General features: G+C 47.3%; 1 protein-coding gene across 1 annotated transcript in view; it reads right to left on the minus strand.

Annotated features, from left to right (window-relative positions):
- Positions 1–15,304, minus strand: part of LOC142243975 (macrophage mannose receptor 1-like) — a 234,721-nt gene that overhangs the window by 166,583 nt on the left and 52,834 nt on the right. The window contains exon 12 of the mRNA XM_075316164.1: positions 6,110–6,303. Coding sequence (XP_075172279.1) covers positions 6,110–6,303 — 194 coding nt within the window. The remainder of the gene's footprint in view (positions 1–6,109; positions 6,304–15,304) is intronic.

Consider the following 15,304-nt stretch of genomic DNA (forward strand, 5'->3'; position numbering starts at 1 on the left):
AGAGTGTTAATAAGTCCCACCTCATGTTGCACCTGACCGCAAGATGCTGTGATGGTGACAATCCCCGTGGGATAGTCTCGGCGGTCCCCATGTATGCAAACCACCCCCACGGTACGTCCTGTGGCCTTTACTTTTAGCCCTTAGGGTTGATCGCACAAGGGTCACTAAGCTTCCGGAATCCAACAAGCCTGTAACCGGACATTCATTCACCTGTATTTGGCACAAGTGGGGCTCAGTCTCTGGGGAGACCAGGTCAGCGGTACACACCACCTGAGCATACATTGAACCCCGCCGAGTAACCCCACAATCCATGGGCTCCGTGGTGAGTGGACACTGGGCTTCCATATGTCCCATCCGCTGGCACCGCCAACATCTAATAGGGAAGGAAACCCCCTTGACGAGTTGTCGTTTAGGGTACAGAACCTTCCGGACCTCAGGGACGGCAGGCGCGGCCTCAGACGGGACGGTAGCGGACTCCTGCACCGGTGTCGGCGGTGGGTCCTTGGCCTTAGGCTTGGAGGGGCCGGACCGACGGGCGGTACGCAAAGTCTCAGTGTCCCGTATCAAGTCCTGCGTAGCCACATGCCGCTCTACCAGGGACACTAATTGGTCCAGGGTACTCGGGTCGCCCTGTCCTACCCACCGTTGAATGGTGACGGGTAAAGTGCGTACAAAACGATCAACTACTACCCTTTCCACCATTTGCGCCGGGCTCAGAGTGTCAAGCTGCAACCACTTTTTTACGAGATGCAACAAGTCATAGGCCTGGGAGCGTACGGGTTTGGCTTCCTCATAGAACCACTGATTTACCCGCTGAGCCCGTACATAGGTATTCACCCCCAACCGAGCCAGTATTTCGGCTTTCAAAGTCGCATATTCTATGGCGTCCTCGGTACAGAGGTCCAGGTACGCTTTTTGGGGCTCCCCCGTCAGATAGGGCGACAATACCTCAGCCCACTGGGGGGTCGGCAGCTTTTCCCGCTCGGCCACCCGCTCAAACACCGCCAGGAACGCTTCCACATCATCCCCCGGGGTCATCTTTTGCAACGCTTGTCTCACCGCTTTCCGGACACTGCCGTCGTCACCCGGTCCCGGGGTTGTTGCTGCCGGTCCGGCACGGATCGACTTGGCCAGTAGAACCATCTGTTCTTGGTGCCTTTGTTCCTGCAATTGCAAGGATTGCTGCTGACGATCCAACGACCGGAGCAGGTGTGCATTGATCTGTTGCTGCTGCTTTAGTATTTCCTCCATGGTGTCTCCGGGTTTGGGCTGTAGTATAGCCGCTTGAATCCAGGACATGTGCTACCGGGTCACCAGAAATGGAAGCTACACCTCACCGGGCTGGCATGCCCGCCGATTCTCCACCATATGTGAGGTAGCGTGGTCGGCTGCGCAGCAGAAGACACGGGATCCAGGCACCAAGGGTCACAGCACACGGTTTAATATCCAAACAAAAGTCCACAATAGTACACATGTGCCTCTCCGGCAGAGAACTCAGGGAGTTGTGTTCACTCCCTCACACTCGGCACCCCCGCCCTTGTTCCTGTTTCCTTTTAACCCTTCTTTCAGCCTGTAGGGAAACAGCATTAACCCTGGAGTAGAGTTACTTTCTATCATGGAGTGAGCACAACCGGGGCGAGACATACCGGCCGTCATAGATAACCCCGGTCACAGTCTCACAATATATATATATATATATATATATATATAGATAGATAGATAGATAGAGATAGATAGAGATAGATAGATATAGAGATAGAGATAGATAGATATAGATATAGATATAGATAGATATAGATAGATAGATATAGATAGATAGATATAGATAGATAGATATAGATAGATAGATAGATATAGTATATATATAATACACACACACACTATACTGAATGATATTTATTGCTTAAAAATGCATTGTTTTTCATTGTGCTTCATCTATTAATGTCTTGTTTAGGGTTGAGTCATATGGCTATTTTGCACTTCATCTTTGTATTGGCCAATCTTTCTCTCTGCATTGCACTGAAAGGGGTTTGTGCTTGCTGAAACAAAAATTACATGTCACACTTGGATTTTCCTGACCCTTAGTGGTTATTTTTGGAAATGCAGTTGAATGTTGAATACCTCTATTGCCATCTTTTTGTTTTTATTAATTTAGCATTCATTTTCTTATGCTTCTCTGCTTTGGGCATATTCGGGAGGTGTAATTAAGTATATCCCCATTTTTTCTATAATATGTTTTTGGGTTTTTTGTTTTTTTTTTTAATTTCTAATAAAAAATTGTTGTAATCAGTTTTTGGCTATAAACTCTAATTACATGTAGGTTATCCCAAGTATGATCTCGTTGGCTTCTCCTACAACTATTTGCAAGGTTTCTCCTGTGCTTCCCCCATACTTTAGAATTTTCTATCCCAACAAATAACACTCTTCACCTTTTGAAATGATCAACCGCAACATGTACAGTATATATACTCACCTATTTAATTAAACTTACAACATGCAATAACTCCGCTGCCTCACTGACATGTCCGCATTTCTTGTAGATTGAAAGCCCTTGAAGACAGAATCCTCTTTCTTTTTTTACCTGTCGCTTACTTAGCTGTTTTCATACTATTGTACCTTGTCATGGTATATCGGAAAAGGGAGTACACCCTTCACACTTTTGTAAATATTTTATTATAAATTATCATGGGACAACAATGTAGATATGACACTTTGATACAATGTAAGGTAGACAGTATATGGTTTGTACAACTGTAAATTTGGTATATAGAAAAAAAAAACAACGTAGAAAACGTTTGCTGTGCCACTTAAATATCTCAACATACAGCTAATAATGTCTAAACCGCTGGCAATAAAAGTGAGTACTAAGTGAAAACTGTAACCAAAGGGTCAATATTTTGTGTGGCCATCATTATTTTCCAGCACTGCCTTCACTGGATCCTCTTCCATCCTCCATGATGGCATCACGGAGCTGATGGATGTTAGAGACCTTGCACGCCTCCACCTTTTGTTTGAGGAGGCCCCACAGATGCTCCATTGATTTAAGGTCTGGAGACACTTGCCCAGTCTCCTTTACTTTCAGTTTCTTTAACACGGCAGTGGTGGTCTTGAAGGAAGGTGTGTATGGGGTTGTTATGTTGGGATATGAAGGGAGGGGATCATGCTCTGCTTCAGTAGGTCACAGTACATGTTGACATTCATTTTTCCCTCAATGAACTATAGCACCCCACAGCCGGTAGCACTGATGCAGCCACAAACCATGAACCTCCACCACCATGTCTGACTGTAGGCAGGACATACTTGTCTTTGTCCTCCTCACCTGGTTGCATCCACACACACTTGACACCATCTGAACCAAATAAGTTTATGGTCTCATCAGACCACAGGACATGGTTCCAGTAATCCAAGTCCTTGTCTCCAGCAAACTGTTTGCGGCTTTGTTGTGCATCATCTTTAAAAGAGGCTTCCTTCTGGGATGACAGCCATGCAGACTAATTTGATGCCGTGTGCGTCGTATGGTTTGAGCATTGACAGGCGCACCCCCCCCCACCCCTGTAACCTCTGTAGCAATGTAACACACCTGTTCCCCATTCACACCTGAGACTTTTTAATACTGAGTCACATGACACCAGTGAGGGGAAATGGCTAATTGTACTCACATTTGTTGCCAGCAGTTTAGACATTAATGTCTGTGTGTTGAGTTATTTAGAGGGCACCAAATTTACACTGTTATACAAGCTGCACACTGACACTGTACATTGTATCACAGGGTCTGATCTTCAGTGTCGTGCCATGAAAAGATGTAATAAAAAAATATTTACAAAAATGTGATAATGTACTCACGTTTGTGTTATACTGTATGTATTGGTAATTCATTGTTATTTACTCTAAGCCCTGCTTTTGCATGTGCTGAGCCTGGAATTATAAGTGCTATAAAGTAAATTAAAAAATCAAATAATAAGAATGATTAAAAATATATATATATATATATATACTGTGTATACATACGTGTGTGTGTGTGTGTGTGTATGTATGTGTATGTATATAATATATATATATATATATATATATATTACACACATACTGTGTATATATGTATGTGTGTGTGTGTGTGTGTGTGTGTGTGTGTGTGTGTGTGTATGTATGTATGTATGTATGTATGTATGTATGTATGTATATATATATATATATATATATATATATATATATATATATATATATATATATATATATATACAAAATTTCAAACAGTATTCCCTTTAAGATTTACAGTTGTCATTTACAGCATATGAAAAGCTGGTATTACAGGCATTTTACATGGAAAACCGTAGGGGCTATCAGTAACTTATTCTTTGTGGTGACCTGCAGTCAGCAGGTTTTTGCTATGTAAGTTGAAGCCAGCATGCTGTAAGGGTTAAGACAAAGTTCAGGCATGCCTGTCTTGTTGCAGTCCAATTTTTTTTTTTTTTGTTTATTTGGTATGGTTGTTTTAGCAGCAGAGTCTGGGCAAAGTCTGTGCCAAGCAGTCCGGCATGCCCCCTGCTGTGATTGACACCTCACTGTCAATGTACAATCTCTACTGAGAGCCTGGTGTGGGCAGGGAAGCTCTTTCAGCTCTGCTACATGGCTAAACTTAAAAATGCTGATTGTGTCAAACTGACTGCACTCAGTAATCTAAGTGATAGATCGTTGGATGCAGGGTCTCCTTGCCTACATCATGCTGCTCTCGGATGTGGTAGCAAAAACCTGCTGACAGATTCCCTTTAAGCAGATTTCATCAGACGGTATCAGCTCATAGGTGCTGGAAACTGACACTTATAGCTGTCCTACCACTGATGATCATGGGGCTGCAACTTTTATGCTTAGGCCGGGGCTACACGGGGACTAATGCGATCCCCTCGCATGACACTCAGGTCACGCTGCCAGCACAGCAGGAGCAGAGTGTCATGGGAGTGTCACTGCGACTGAGGTGTGATCATGCGATTGGATCTCAGCTGTGGGGGATGGGCCGGCTCTGAGGAGGGGCGAGGCAGCTCTGAGGAGGGGCGGGCCAATTCTGAGGAGGGGCGGGCCGTGACGGCTCTGAGGAGAGGCGGGATGGCCTTCAGGAGGGGCGGTCCAGCGCTGCGGAGGGGAGGAAGGGATTTATCTCCCTCTCTCCTCCATAGTCGGCTATTGCCATTCTTGCTCTGCACTCACGGTACTCTGGTGTACTGTGTGTGCAGTGTGATCTTTCTCTCGCCCCATACACTTGAATTGGTGCGAGAGAAAGAGACTCGCATTACAATCGCAGCATGCTGCAATTGTTTTCTCGGTCCGATTGGGGCCAAGAAAATAATCGCTCATGGGTGTTGACACACAGGGTAATATTGGTCCGAGTGGAATGCGATAAAACACTCGCTCCGATTTTCATGACGTGTGTATTAGGCCTTAAGCAAACACCCTGACAGAGTTAAATACATTCTAAAAATCTTGGAGCTCCCCTGGTTTTGCAGTTTTTTTTTATCAGTTTTGCGCTGCTTTGTTCCATTGCAGAGATATTCACAGTTTCTTCTTCTGGAGCACAGTATGTGAAATCTCTGCTTGTAGCGCAACTTGATGTTTCTTTTCTGGGGGGGTGTGCTTTCAGTCCTCCCTCCCAGACTCTGCACAGCTCAGTAGCTTATCTAACAGTCTAGCTGCTGAGCTGTGATTGGCAGCATCTGGGAGGGAGGAGTGAAAGCACACGACCCCAGAAAAGAAACGTCAAGTTGCGCTACAAGCAGAGATTTCACATAGTGCTCCTCAGAGGAAACAAATGTGAATATCTCCTCAACAGAGCTACACAGTGCAAAACGAAAACTAATGACAGACTCAGGGGAGCTCAGGGATTTTTTTTCACAAGGCATTTAATTCATTTTTTTTGAATTAAGAATTAAGAGAAGCACAGGAGTCTAGTTGACGTGTAACTTCAATTTTGCAAATTGCATGCATATATCATAATGAAACTGTGCAAAGGTGAATCGTGACAATGTCAATTTAGCTTTTTTATGAAGTCCTAAGTCTCACTGTGCCCAGACATGTTTATTTTATTACAATTCACTCTATTACTTATTACAGATTGTGTCACCTTTATGCATCCATGTCCTGTTGTGGTCCAATTAGCAGGACACGTTGGTTCTGCTGTTGTTGTAGGGATCGGCGGAGGCGTCACTCCTTCTGCCCACTTCTTGCACACATACTTTGCTTTCTCTTCACAGTTTATAACATCCCATAATCCGGCTTGATTTCCAGTTCTCATAGCTACACAGCCCTGTCTTGTGTCTTCAAAGAGTAATTGAAAATAAAGAGAAACAATGAAACTTCTTATCATGATTACATGGCAACTCATTGCCATGAACATACATTTTTTTTATTATTTTTTATTACAAAGTAGCCATACCAGGATTTGTCTTTTCCAGGATTAGTTGTAAATAGTGATGGGCGGACTCACAGATACCCAGGATCGACGGGTCTAATCGAGTTTAAAAGAAACTCTGCTTCCGGCCCGGAATTGATCTCACATATCTAGACATAAGTCTATGGGGACCAGAGTCCTGGCGTCTGTGATTGTTTGCAGTCAGACAGCGCCCCAACACTGAGTGGCAGCGTGTCTGACTGCTTGCAATCACAGACCTAGTCTGCAGTCTATATCATGGTATAAAAATAAATAAAGAAAAAAAAAATGGTGTAGGGTCCTCTCATATTAGGATACCCAGCACAGATAAAACATACTGCTACAGGCTGCAGCACCCAGCTGTGCACTTATCTTGGCTGTGTATCAAAATAAGAGGGCCTGCATGCGGCTTTTATAATTTTAAATAAATAATTTTAAAAAAACTGTGCGGTCCCCCCAGTTTTGATACCCAGAAATGATAAAATCTAACAGCTACGGGATGGTATTCTCAGGCTGGGGAGACACATGCTTATTGGGCCCAACAACCTAAAAATAGCAGCCTGCAGCCACCCAGGATTGTCGTAGCCATTAGATGCAACAATTCTGGAACTTTATCTGGCTCTTCCCAATTGCTCTGGTGCAGTAACAATCAGGGCAATAAGGGGATAATGGCAGCTCACAGCTGCCACTAAGCCATATATTAGCATCTATGAGACCCACCCCATTACTAATCTGTAAGTGAAAATAAATAAACAAACACCAAAAAAATCCTTTATTTTGATATAAAATACAAAAAAATCTGTGGATTACGTCGGATCTGGGTGCTTGGAGGTTAATAAAGGGGTAAAAGAGGCCCAGCTGTCGGGCTTTATCATGGCTGAGTATCACAATTGGGGGGGACCGCACAGCGTTTTTTAAAAATCATACATTTAAATAATTTAAAAAAAAAGCCGCATGCGGTTCCTCTTATTTTGATACACAGCCAAGATAAGCCCACGGCTGGTGGCAGCAACCTGTAGCTGTATGCTTTAACTGTGCTGGGTATCATAGTATAGGGGACCCTACTCCTTTTGTTTTATTTATTTTATTTTTATACCACAATATAGACCCACTGACAGGGTTTGTGATTGCAGTACGACACACTGTCAAACAGGGTGGGGGCACTGTCTGACTGCAAACAATCACAGACACCAGGACTGTCTGTAAACAGGGGAAGCAGTGAATATGTATGAGCGATAATGAGCGGCCCTGGATGCAGTGTTGACAGCCTCGCCGGAGACTCCGTAAGTATAGCATGCCTGCTTTATTCTTTCTTTGTTTATTTTTCCTTCATTTTTTTTTTATTACCCATGTTGCCGGATCCGGATCAATACCCGGAGTTCGCTGAGAACTCGTGTACCTTTGAACCAGTGCAGAGCTGGACTTTTACAGTCTGGATCTGCCCATTACTAGTTGTAAATATTATACACATTGTTCTCTTTAAGTCTTCGTTGGGAGAAAGATAAAACCCCAATTCAAAAAAAGTTGGGACGCTGTGTACAATGGAAACTAAATTAGAATGATATGATTTGGAAATCTCACAAAAGAACATAAAACAGATCAGAAGTTCAACGTTGGACATTTTTCTATTTAATTTGAAAAAAATGAATTCACTTAGAAACTGACGGCAGTAACACATCTCCAAAAAGTTGGGTCAATGCCATGAAAATGTGTAGCATCATCTCTTCTTTTTGTACCCATCTGTAAATGTCTAGGAACTGAGGAGACCATTTGTCAAGAGATTTTGAAATAAATCCATTTGTGACGCCCTGGACTAGCCAGGTAGTCACAGTTAGAGCCCCACATAACACCTGTCCCCTGACAAGGTGTCAGCAGCCAAACACTTTAAACCCTAGTCACCCCCCTCAGGGCTTGATGGGCACACCAGGGGGCGGAGGCAGGTGGTTGTCCATGCACACCGAGGAGTACAGAGAGCCTGAAGTGGGAAAACAGTCTGTTAGTTGTTAGGAGTGAAGGAGAGTGGAAGCAGGCCTGTGTAGCAGGTCTGCAGCAGTCTGACAGGTGCCAGGGTAGGAGCCCGGGCACCTTTGGCTAGGAGGCATATGGAGGCCTCTGCCTGCAGGAGTCGGGAAGACAAACAAACGCAGGTCTTTCGGTCTCTCTCTGTCAGTCGGTCTCTCTCTATCTCTCTCTGTCCATGTCGGTCGGTCTCTCCCTCCCTCTCTTTCATACTCACCGATCACCAGCGCGGCGCTGCACGGTGTTCACACTGTGGCAGCTTCTCTTCTTTTGAAAATGCCGATTGCTCATTAATCTCTCGTATTCCCTGCTTCCCCCGCCCACCAGCGCCTGTGATTGGTTGCAGTCAGACATGCCCCCACGCTGAGTGACAGCTGTCTCACTGCAACCAATCACAGCCGCCGGTGGGTGTGTCTATATCGAGCAGTAAAAGAATAAATAAATTGAAAAAAAAATGACGTGCGGTCCCCCTCAATTTGGATACCAGCCAGGGTAAAGCCACACAGCTGATGGCTGGTATTCTCAGGATGGGGAGCTCCACGTTATGGGGAGCCCCCCAACCTAACAATATCAGCCAGCAGCCGCCCGGAATTGCCGCATCCATTAGATGTTAGAATTTCTTCAAACTCATCTAATAACCCTTTAGGAGAAAGACAAGAAGGGGCCGTGGAAGGAACAAGCGAACAACTTATGGGGAAAAGGAAGAATGTGTCCTGGAGAGATTACCCCTAGTCCTCCTAACAGAAAGAAAGTCTACAACCTTACAGATCATGTGCTTGATACAGATATGCAAGCGGTCTTGGAAAAAGGACTAAATTTCTGTATTCCAGTGTGAAGCCCCGCTAGTATGCGTCGGTGCAGTACCTTCAGGGACTCCACGTGGATGGAACAGTCTGGTCACAGGTAGGGAACCTTCTTTTAGGATTGTCGTGACGCCACTCTCAGTATTGCGGTCAGCGGGGACCGCCACTGCAGATTAAGGGATGCCTGGGGCTGATGGTGGGTGCAGTCAGTATATTAGCCCCCTGAGAGTGAGGCAAGCCCCAGGCCCCGGTGTATGTGTGTGGGACCACAGGTCGCAGAATGACTCAAACACAGTCCAAGAAGTCTTTCAACGTGTTTACTCACTGTTTGGAGGTCACGGTGAGATGCCCGGGCGACACTGTGATAACCAGGTTGAACCAGGAATTCCAGGAGGCCGTTCTGAGGGTAGCTGTCCACTCGCCTTCCTTGCACTCTTTCTGTTTTAGGAGGATCCTTTGCTTGAAGCGTGGTAGGACCCCTCCAGGGAAGCTGTTACCACCCTGCTCCCCTCTCTCTGGCTCGTCTGCCGGCAGCGTGGCCTTGGTGGGATGGCTTCTGGCCCTGTCCCCTTATGGGCCTGGTGATTGCTGCTTGGCTCAAGCTCTGTGTAGTTGTGGTGAGGGCATGAAGTACCCCCCCCACCTGTAGGTTAAGCAGCTCTGGATGATCTGCTGCCTGTACTGGGGACCTAGTTCCCCTTGTGTGCTCGGATACCGGGATCTCCGTACTCAGCCACCCTTCTCTCTGGATGATTTTCAGGCCGACCCACGGTACTCCTTTCTCCCCCGCTTTCAGCTACTGCACTCCTCAGGACCTGTCTGACACGAGAGCTCCTCTGCTCCCTTCCACACACTTCAACTTCTTCCTCCAGACTCTCCTCTTCCTCTCTCTCTCTGCCCTGCTTCCTAGCAACCAGCCCCTGAACACACCCCCAGCTGGGAATTGAAAGTTAACCCCTTCTGGCTACCCAAGGGTCCCTGCTTGTGGTGTGGGAGACCTGGTCACTATGTGTTTGTGTGTGCACCTCATCCTGGCCTTTGGAAATTACCTGGAAGCATTGCTCCCGCATGGGTGCAATACTCTGTGGTGCCTGACCAGGTCAGGGGCGCCACATTCCCCCTTAGTTATCATCAGCACGTCCTCGGGCTGCAAAGACAAGAGAAAAAGGTAAATACAAACTTTTCCCACACAGGGGCAATTATTTACATTTAAACATACCAGGTACCATTCCACCACCAACCACCCACATGTCCGAAAGCCACCCAAAAACCTCCAGGAGGTAGGTCGCCGGTCCTTTTGGTGACCAGGTCTGGGCCATCACATTCCCCAGACCTTTCCTCCAATCTTCCTCTCCTGAGGAGAGTGGTGTAAGGTAGGCCCCATAAACAGGCGTACCCGCTTCCGAGTGTTGGAGGGCAGGCCCCATAAACAGGCGTGCCCCCTTGTTGGTGCAGAGCCATGCCCCTCAACAGGCAGACTCTGGGGTTGATACCAAGGAGGTAACTTTTTACAATGCAAAAGTTTGTGGTTAAAGCCAGTTCATAACCGGTGGTCCATTTTTAAAGTGCACGTAAACTAGTGCAAAGAAAACATTTTAAAGAGGTCTCACAATAGTCCTTGTGGGCACATTTCACTTAAACGTTACTTAACTGTAAACAGGTTAAACATTACATTTCATACCGTCACTTTGAACTAAACTGTACTTTCTCTATAGCGTAATGGGAGCTGACCAAAGTTGCTGCGGGTTGATCTACGCAGTACTATACTGTCATCTGTCTGAGGTTGTGTCCTCCCACCCGATGTATGTGTCTCAATGTGAATAATGGGTGTACTGGGTATTGATACCAGTGCATGGTCTTCTGCTTCAGCTACATTTGGCTCTTCCAGGTTCTGAACAGGTTCTTCTGGGTCTCTTACTTCTCCAGATTGAGGGAATGTAATAACCGGAATAACTACTGCTCCATTGTATTGAGGCCAACTTGCTGGAAAATCTCCAAGTACAGTATGGATCATCTTTTCTTTTGGTTCTTGAACTGGCAAAGGGTTGGGACTTTCTTCAGGGGTTCTTAGTTGTTCAGGACATTTCTTTAAGCGATCTCTAGAAACGACAGCTGTTGTTTTTCCTCCATCCTTGCTGATACGGCATGTCTTTTCATTGCTAAGCGTCGATGGTAACACAGTATAGGGTTCTTCTTCCCAGTGATTGTCAAGTTTATGACGTCTTCTCTTTCTTTTGAGAACTATATCTCCTGGCATCAAGGGAACAGCAGGTGCTTTTCGATTGTAGGCCTTTTCTTGTTTCTCACGCTGCTGAGTCAGGCTTCGCTCCACACACTCTTGTACTTTCTTGTATTGGGCTTGGCGGTTGGAATCCCAATCAGCACCTTGTAGATGGTCTTCAGGGGTCTCAACTCCCATTTCCAGATCTACTGGCAATCTCCCTGGTCTGGCCCTCATCAGGTATGCCGGTGTGCAGTTCGTGGAACTCACAGGGATGTTGTTATACATGTCCACTAGATCGGGCAGTTTTTCCGGCCACTGATTTCGTTCTTCTAGTGGGAGCGTCTTCAGAAGGTCGAGAATGATGTGGTTCATCTTCTCACACATGCCATTGGTCTGGGGATGGTAAGGCGTAGTACGGATCTTCTGGCAGCCGTATAGGTTACAAAACTCCTTAAACACTTCAGCTTCAAAGGCTGGTCCTTGGTCAGTGAGCACTTGATCTGGATAACCATGTGGTCGACAGAAGTGTGTTTGGAAAGCTTTGGCTGCAGTTTGACCTGTCAAGTCCTTGACTGGTACTACCACCAGGAATCTGGAGTAGTGGTCAACCATAGTGAGAGCGTAGTTGTAGCCTTGTCTGCTGGGTGCCAACTTCACATGGTCCAGGGCCACGATCTCCAGGGGCCGTTTAGTTTGGATTGGCTGGAGTGGTGCTCTCTGGCTGGGCTGGTCTTTTCTTCTAAGATTGCAGGGCCCGCAGTTTCGACACCACTTCTCTAGGGCAGATCTCATGCCCACCCAGTAGAATCTTACTTTAAGTAGGGCCTCCAGTTTCTTCCAACCAAAGTGGCCTGCACCATTGTGATAGGCTTCTAGCACCATCCTCGTATCCTTCTGTGGTACAATCACTTGCCACACCTTCTCATGCGTCCTCGGGTCAATGATGCTCCTGTAAAGTTTGTCTTGATAGATGAATAATCGACCCCTCTCCTTCCATAGGTACTGTGCCTCAGGTGGGGCTCCTTTGTCAAGGCTGGCGCCCGGCTGGCTGATCAGTTTCTTTACCAAGCCTACCGCTGGATCATTTTCCTGGGTCTCCTTCCAGTTGTAGTGAGGTAGTGGGTTCAGGGTCACCTCTTGGCGGTTGGCACGCGACTGCCGACACTGTTTTGCTCCATGGCGATGGAACGCTGGCAGCTCAATCTCTTCAAGATCATCTACATCTTCACCCTCGTCTGCTAGGTGAGGCATCCTGGACAGAGCATCTGCGTTGCCGTTCTTGCGGCCAGCTCGATACTTGACAGTAAAGTCATAATTCGCCAGTCGGGCTACCCAACGCTGCTCCATGGCACCCAATTTAGCAGTATCCAAGTGGGTCAGGGGGTTGTTGTCCGTGAAGACAGTGAATTTGGTGGCTGCCAGGTAGTGCTTGAACCGCTCTGTGATAGCCCATACCATGGCCAGGAACTCTAGCTTGAATGAGCTATAATTCTCCGGGTTTCTTTCAGTAGGCCTGAGCTTCCTGCTGGCGTAAGCAATCACACGCTCTTTGCCTCCCTGCACCTGTGAAAGCACTGCTCCCAGTCCCACATTACTGGCATCTGTGTACAGTACGAATGGCAGACCGTAGTCAGGGTAGGCTAGGATCTCTTCACCCGTCAAGGCCCCTTTCATTTGTCTGAAGGAGTGTTCTTCTGCTTCTCCCCAGTGAAATGGCGGGCCGGAGATCTTTCCTCTCTTCTTTGGGTGGCCTACCAGGAGCTCTTGCAAAGGCGCTGCCATTTTCGTGTAGCCCTTGATGAACCTTCTGTAGTAGCCTACCAAGCCAAGGAACTGACGTACCTCCCGGACGGTAGTAGGTGTGGGCCATTCCTGGATGACTGTGACCTTCTCTGGGTCTGGTGCTACTCCTTCTGCACTGACCACGTGACCTAGGTACTGGACCTTTGGCTTCAGTAAATGGCACTTGGATGGTTTCAGCTTCATTCCATATCGGGATAGCGCTTCAAAGACTTCAGCCAGGTGTTTCAGGTGGTCCTCGTAGGTCTTGGAGTACACGATGACATCATCCAGGTATAGCAGGACGGTTTCAAAGTTGAGGTGCCCTAGGCAGCATTCCATAAGCCTCTGGAAGGTCCCGGGGGCATTGCAGAGTCCAAATGGCATGCTGTTGAACTCACAGAGGCCCATTGGGGTGGTGAAGGCCGTCTTCTCCCGATCTTCTTCTGCTACAGATACTTGCCAGTAGCCACTAGTAAGATCTAGGGTAGAAAAGTAGTTAGAGGCTTTCAAGGCAGCGAGGGATTCCTCTATCCTTGGCAAAGGGTAGGCATCCTTGTGTGTTATCTGATTTATCCGTCTGTAATCCACACACATCCTCATCGTGCCATCCTTCTTTCTTACCAGGACCAGGGGAGCCGCCCAGGGGCTACAACTGTCCCTTATGACGCCTGCCTCCTTCATGTCCTTCAGCATGTCCTTTGTGCGCTGGTAATGGGCTGGTGGAATAGGCCTATGTCTTTCCTTAATGGGAGGATGACTGCCTGTGGGTATGTGATGTTGCACCCCTTTGATCCTACCAAAGTCTAGTGGGTTCTTACTAAAGACCTGCTCGTATTCCTGCACGACCCTGTAAACCCCATGTTTCTGGTAGTCGGGTGTAGAGTCAGTCCCCACGTGTAGTTTCTGGCACCAATCCTCTAACTGCTTTTGGGAGGTCTCGCCCTCTTTTGAGTCAGCTTGTGTCAGGGGACCTACAGGTGTTATGGCGTCATCTGAGCATGTAAACAGTTTGGCTATGGTAGCGTACCTTGGTAGTCTGGCTTCCTCCTCCCCACAGTTCAACACTCGTACAGGCACTCGTCCCTTGTGTACATCAACTACCCCCCTGGCTGTCAGAATCGTGGGCCAGTGGTCTGAATGAGTGGGCTCTAGTACAGCCTGGTAATCTTGTCCTCTGAGACCTACCGCTGCTCTACACCACATCATCATTTCACTCCGTGGGGGTATCACAATGGGGTTTGCATCCATCACCCGTACACTACCAATCTCACCGCCAGTCTGTTTTACCTGTTGCTTCCTCAGAATGATTCGGATCTCCTTTTGCAAGGCTCTTTGCGACCTGCCCTCAGCACCTTCAACAATCTGGTGAAGCAACAACAACACTTCCCCTAGGCAATTTTCTATGACATTAGTGCCTAAAATCATTTGCGGGTTCCTTTCTCTAATATCAGTGTCCACAACAATCAGTCCTTGTCCCTTCATTTCCTGCCTTCCCACCTTTATGGTTACCTCTTTGACCCCGATCTGGTCTATAGGTTGTCCGTTGGCAGCATAGATGGTGAGGGAGGGGTCCGGTGGTCGGAGATCGTCGTCCGACCAAAACCTCCGATAAAGGACATACGGGATCGTGGTGACCTGAGAGCCGGTGTCCAATAACGCCGGGGTAGGGATCCCGTCCAGGACGATGGACAGGACAGGACGTCCACCCACGTACTGATCACAGCAGCGACTTGGGCCTGATCTTCTTAATCCTGAGGACTGGCCCCCGGCCCCAGGTTTGGCTCGTTTAAAGGACAGGCCCTTGCATAGTGTCCTGCCTCCTGGCAACGACGACAGATGGGTTGTCCAGATGAGTCATAGCGATCACTGCTCCTGCCTCGGGTTGGGGGACCTCTTCTCCTCCGCATCCAAGGGACGTCCTCTGGGTTGTCAGCTAGCAGGATCCGATGAGGGACTTTGGTCTCTGAGGGCAACTGCATTGCTTTCAGGATTTGTGCGACGTCCTTAGTGAGCTGTTGCACCTGGGAGGATAGTGTATTTATGGTCTCTGCTGGCGTGTTG

The sequence above is a fragment of the Anomaloglossus baeobatrachus genome, chromosome 6, assembly GCF_048569485.1.
Source record: "Anomaloglossus baeobatrachus isolate aAnoBae1 chromosome 6, aAnoBae1.hap1, whole genome shotgun sequence".
In the NCBI taxonomy this organism is placed as follows: Eukaryota; Metazoa; Chordata; class Amphibia; order Anura; family Aromobatidae; genus Anomaloglossus; species Anomaloglossus baeobatrachus.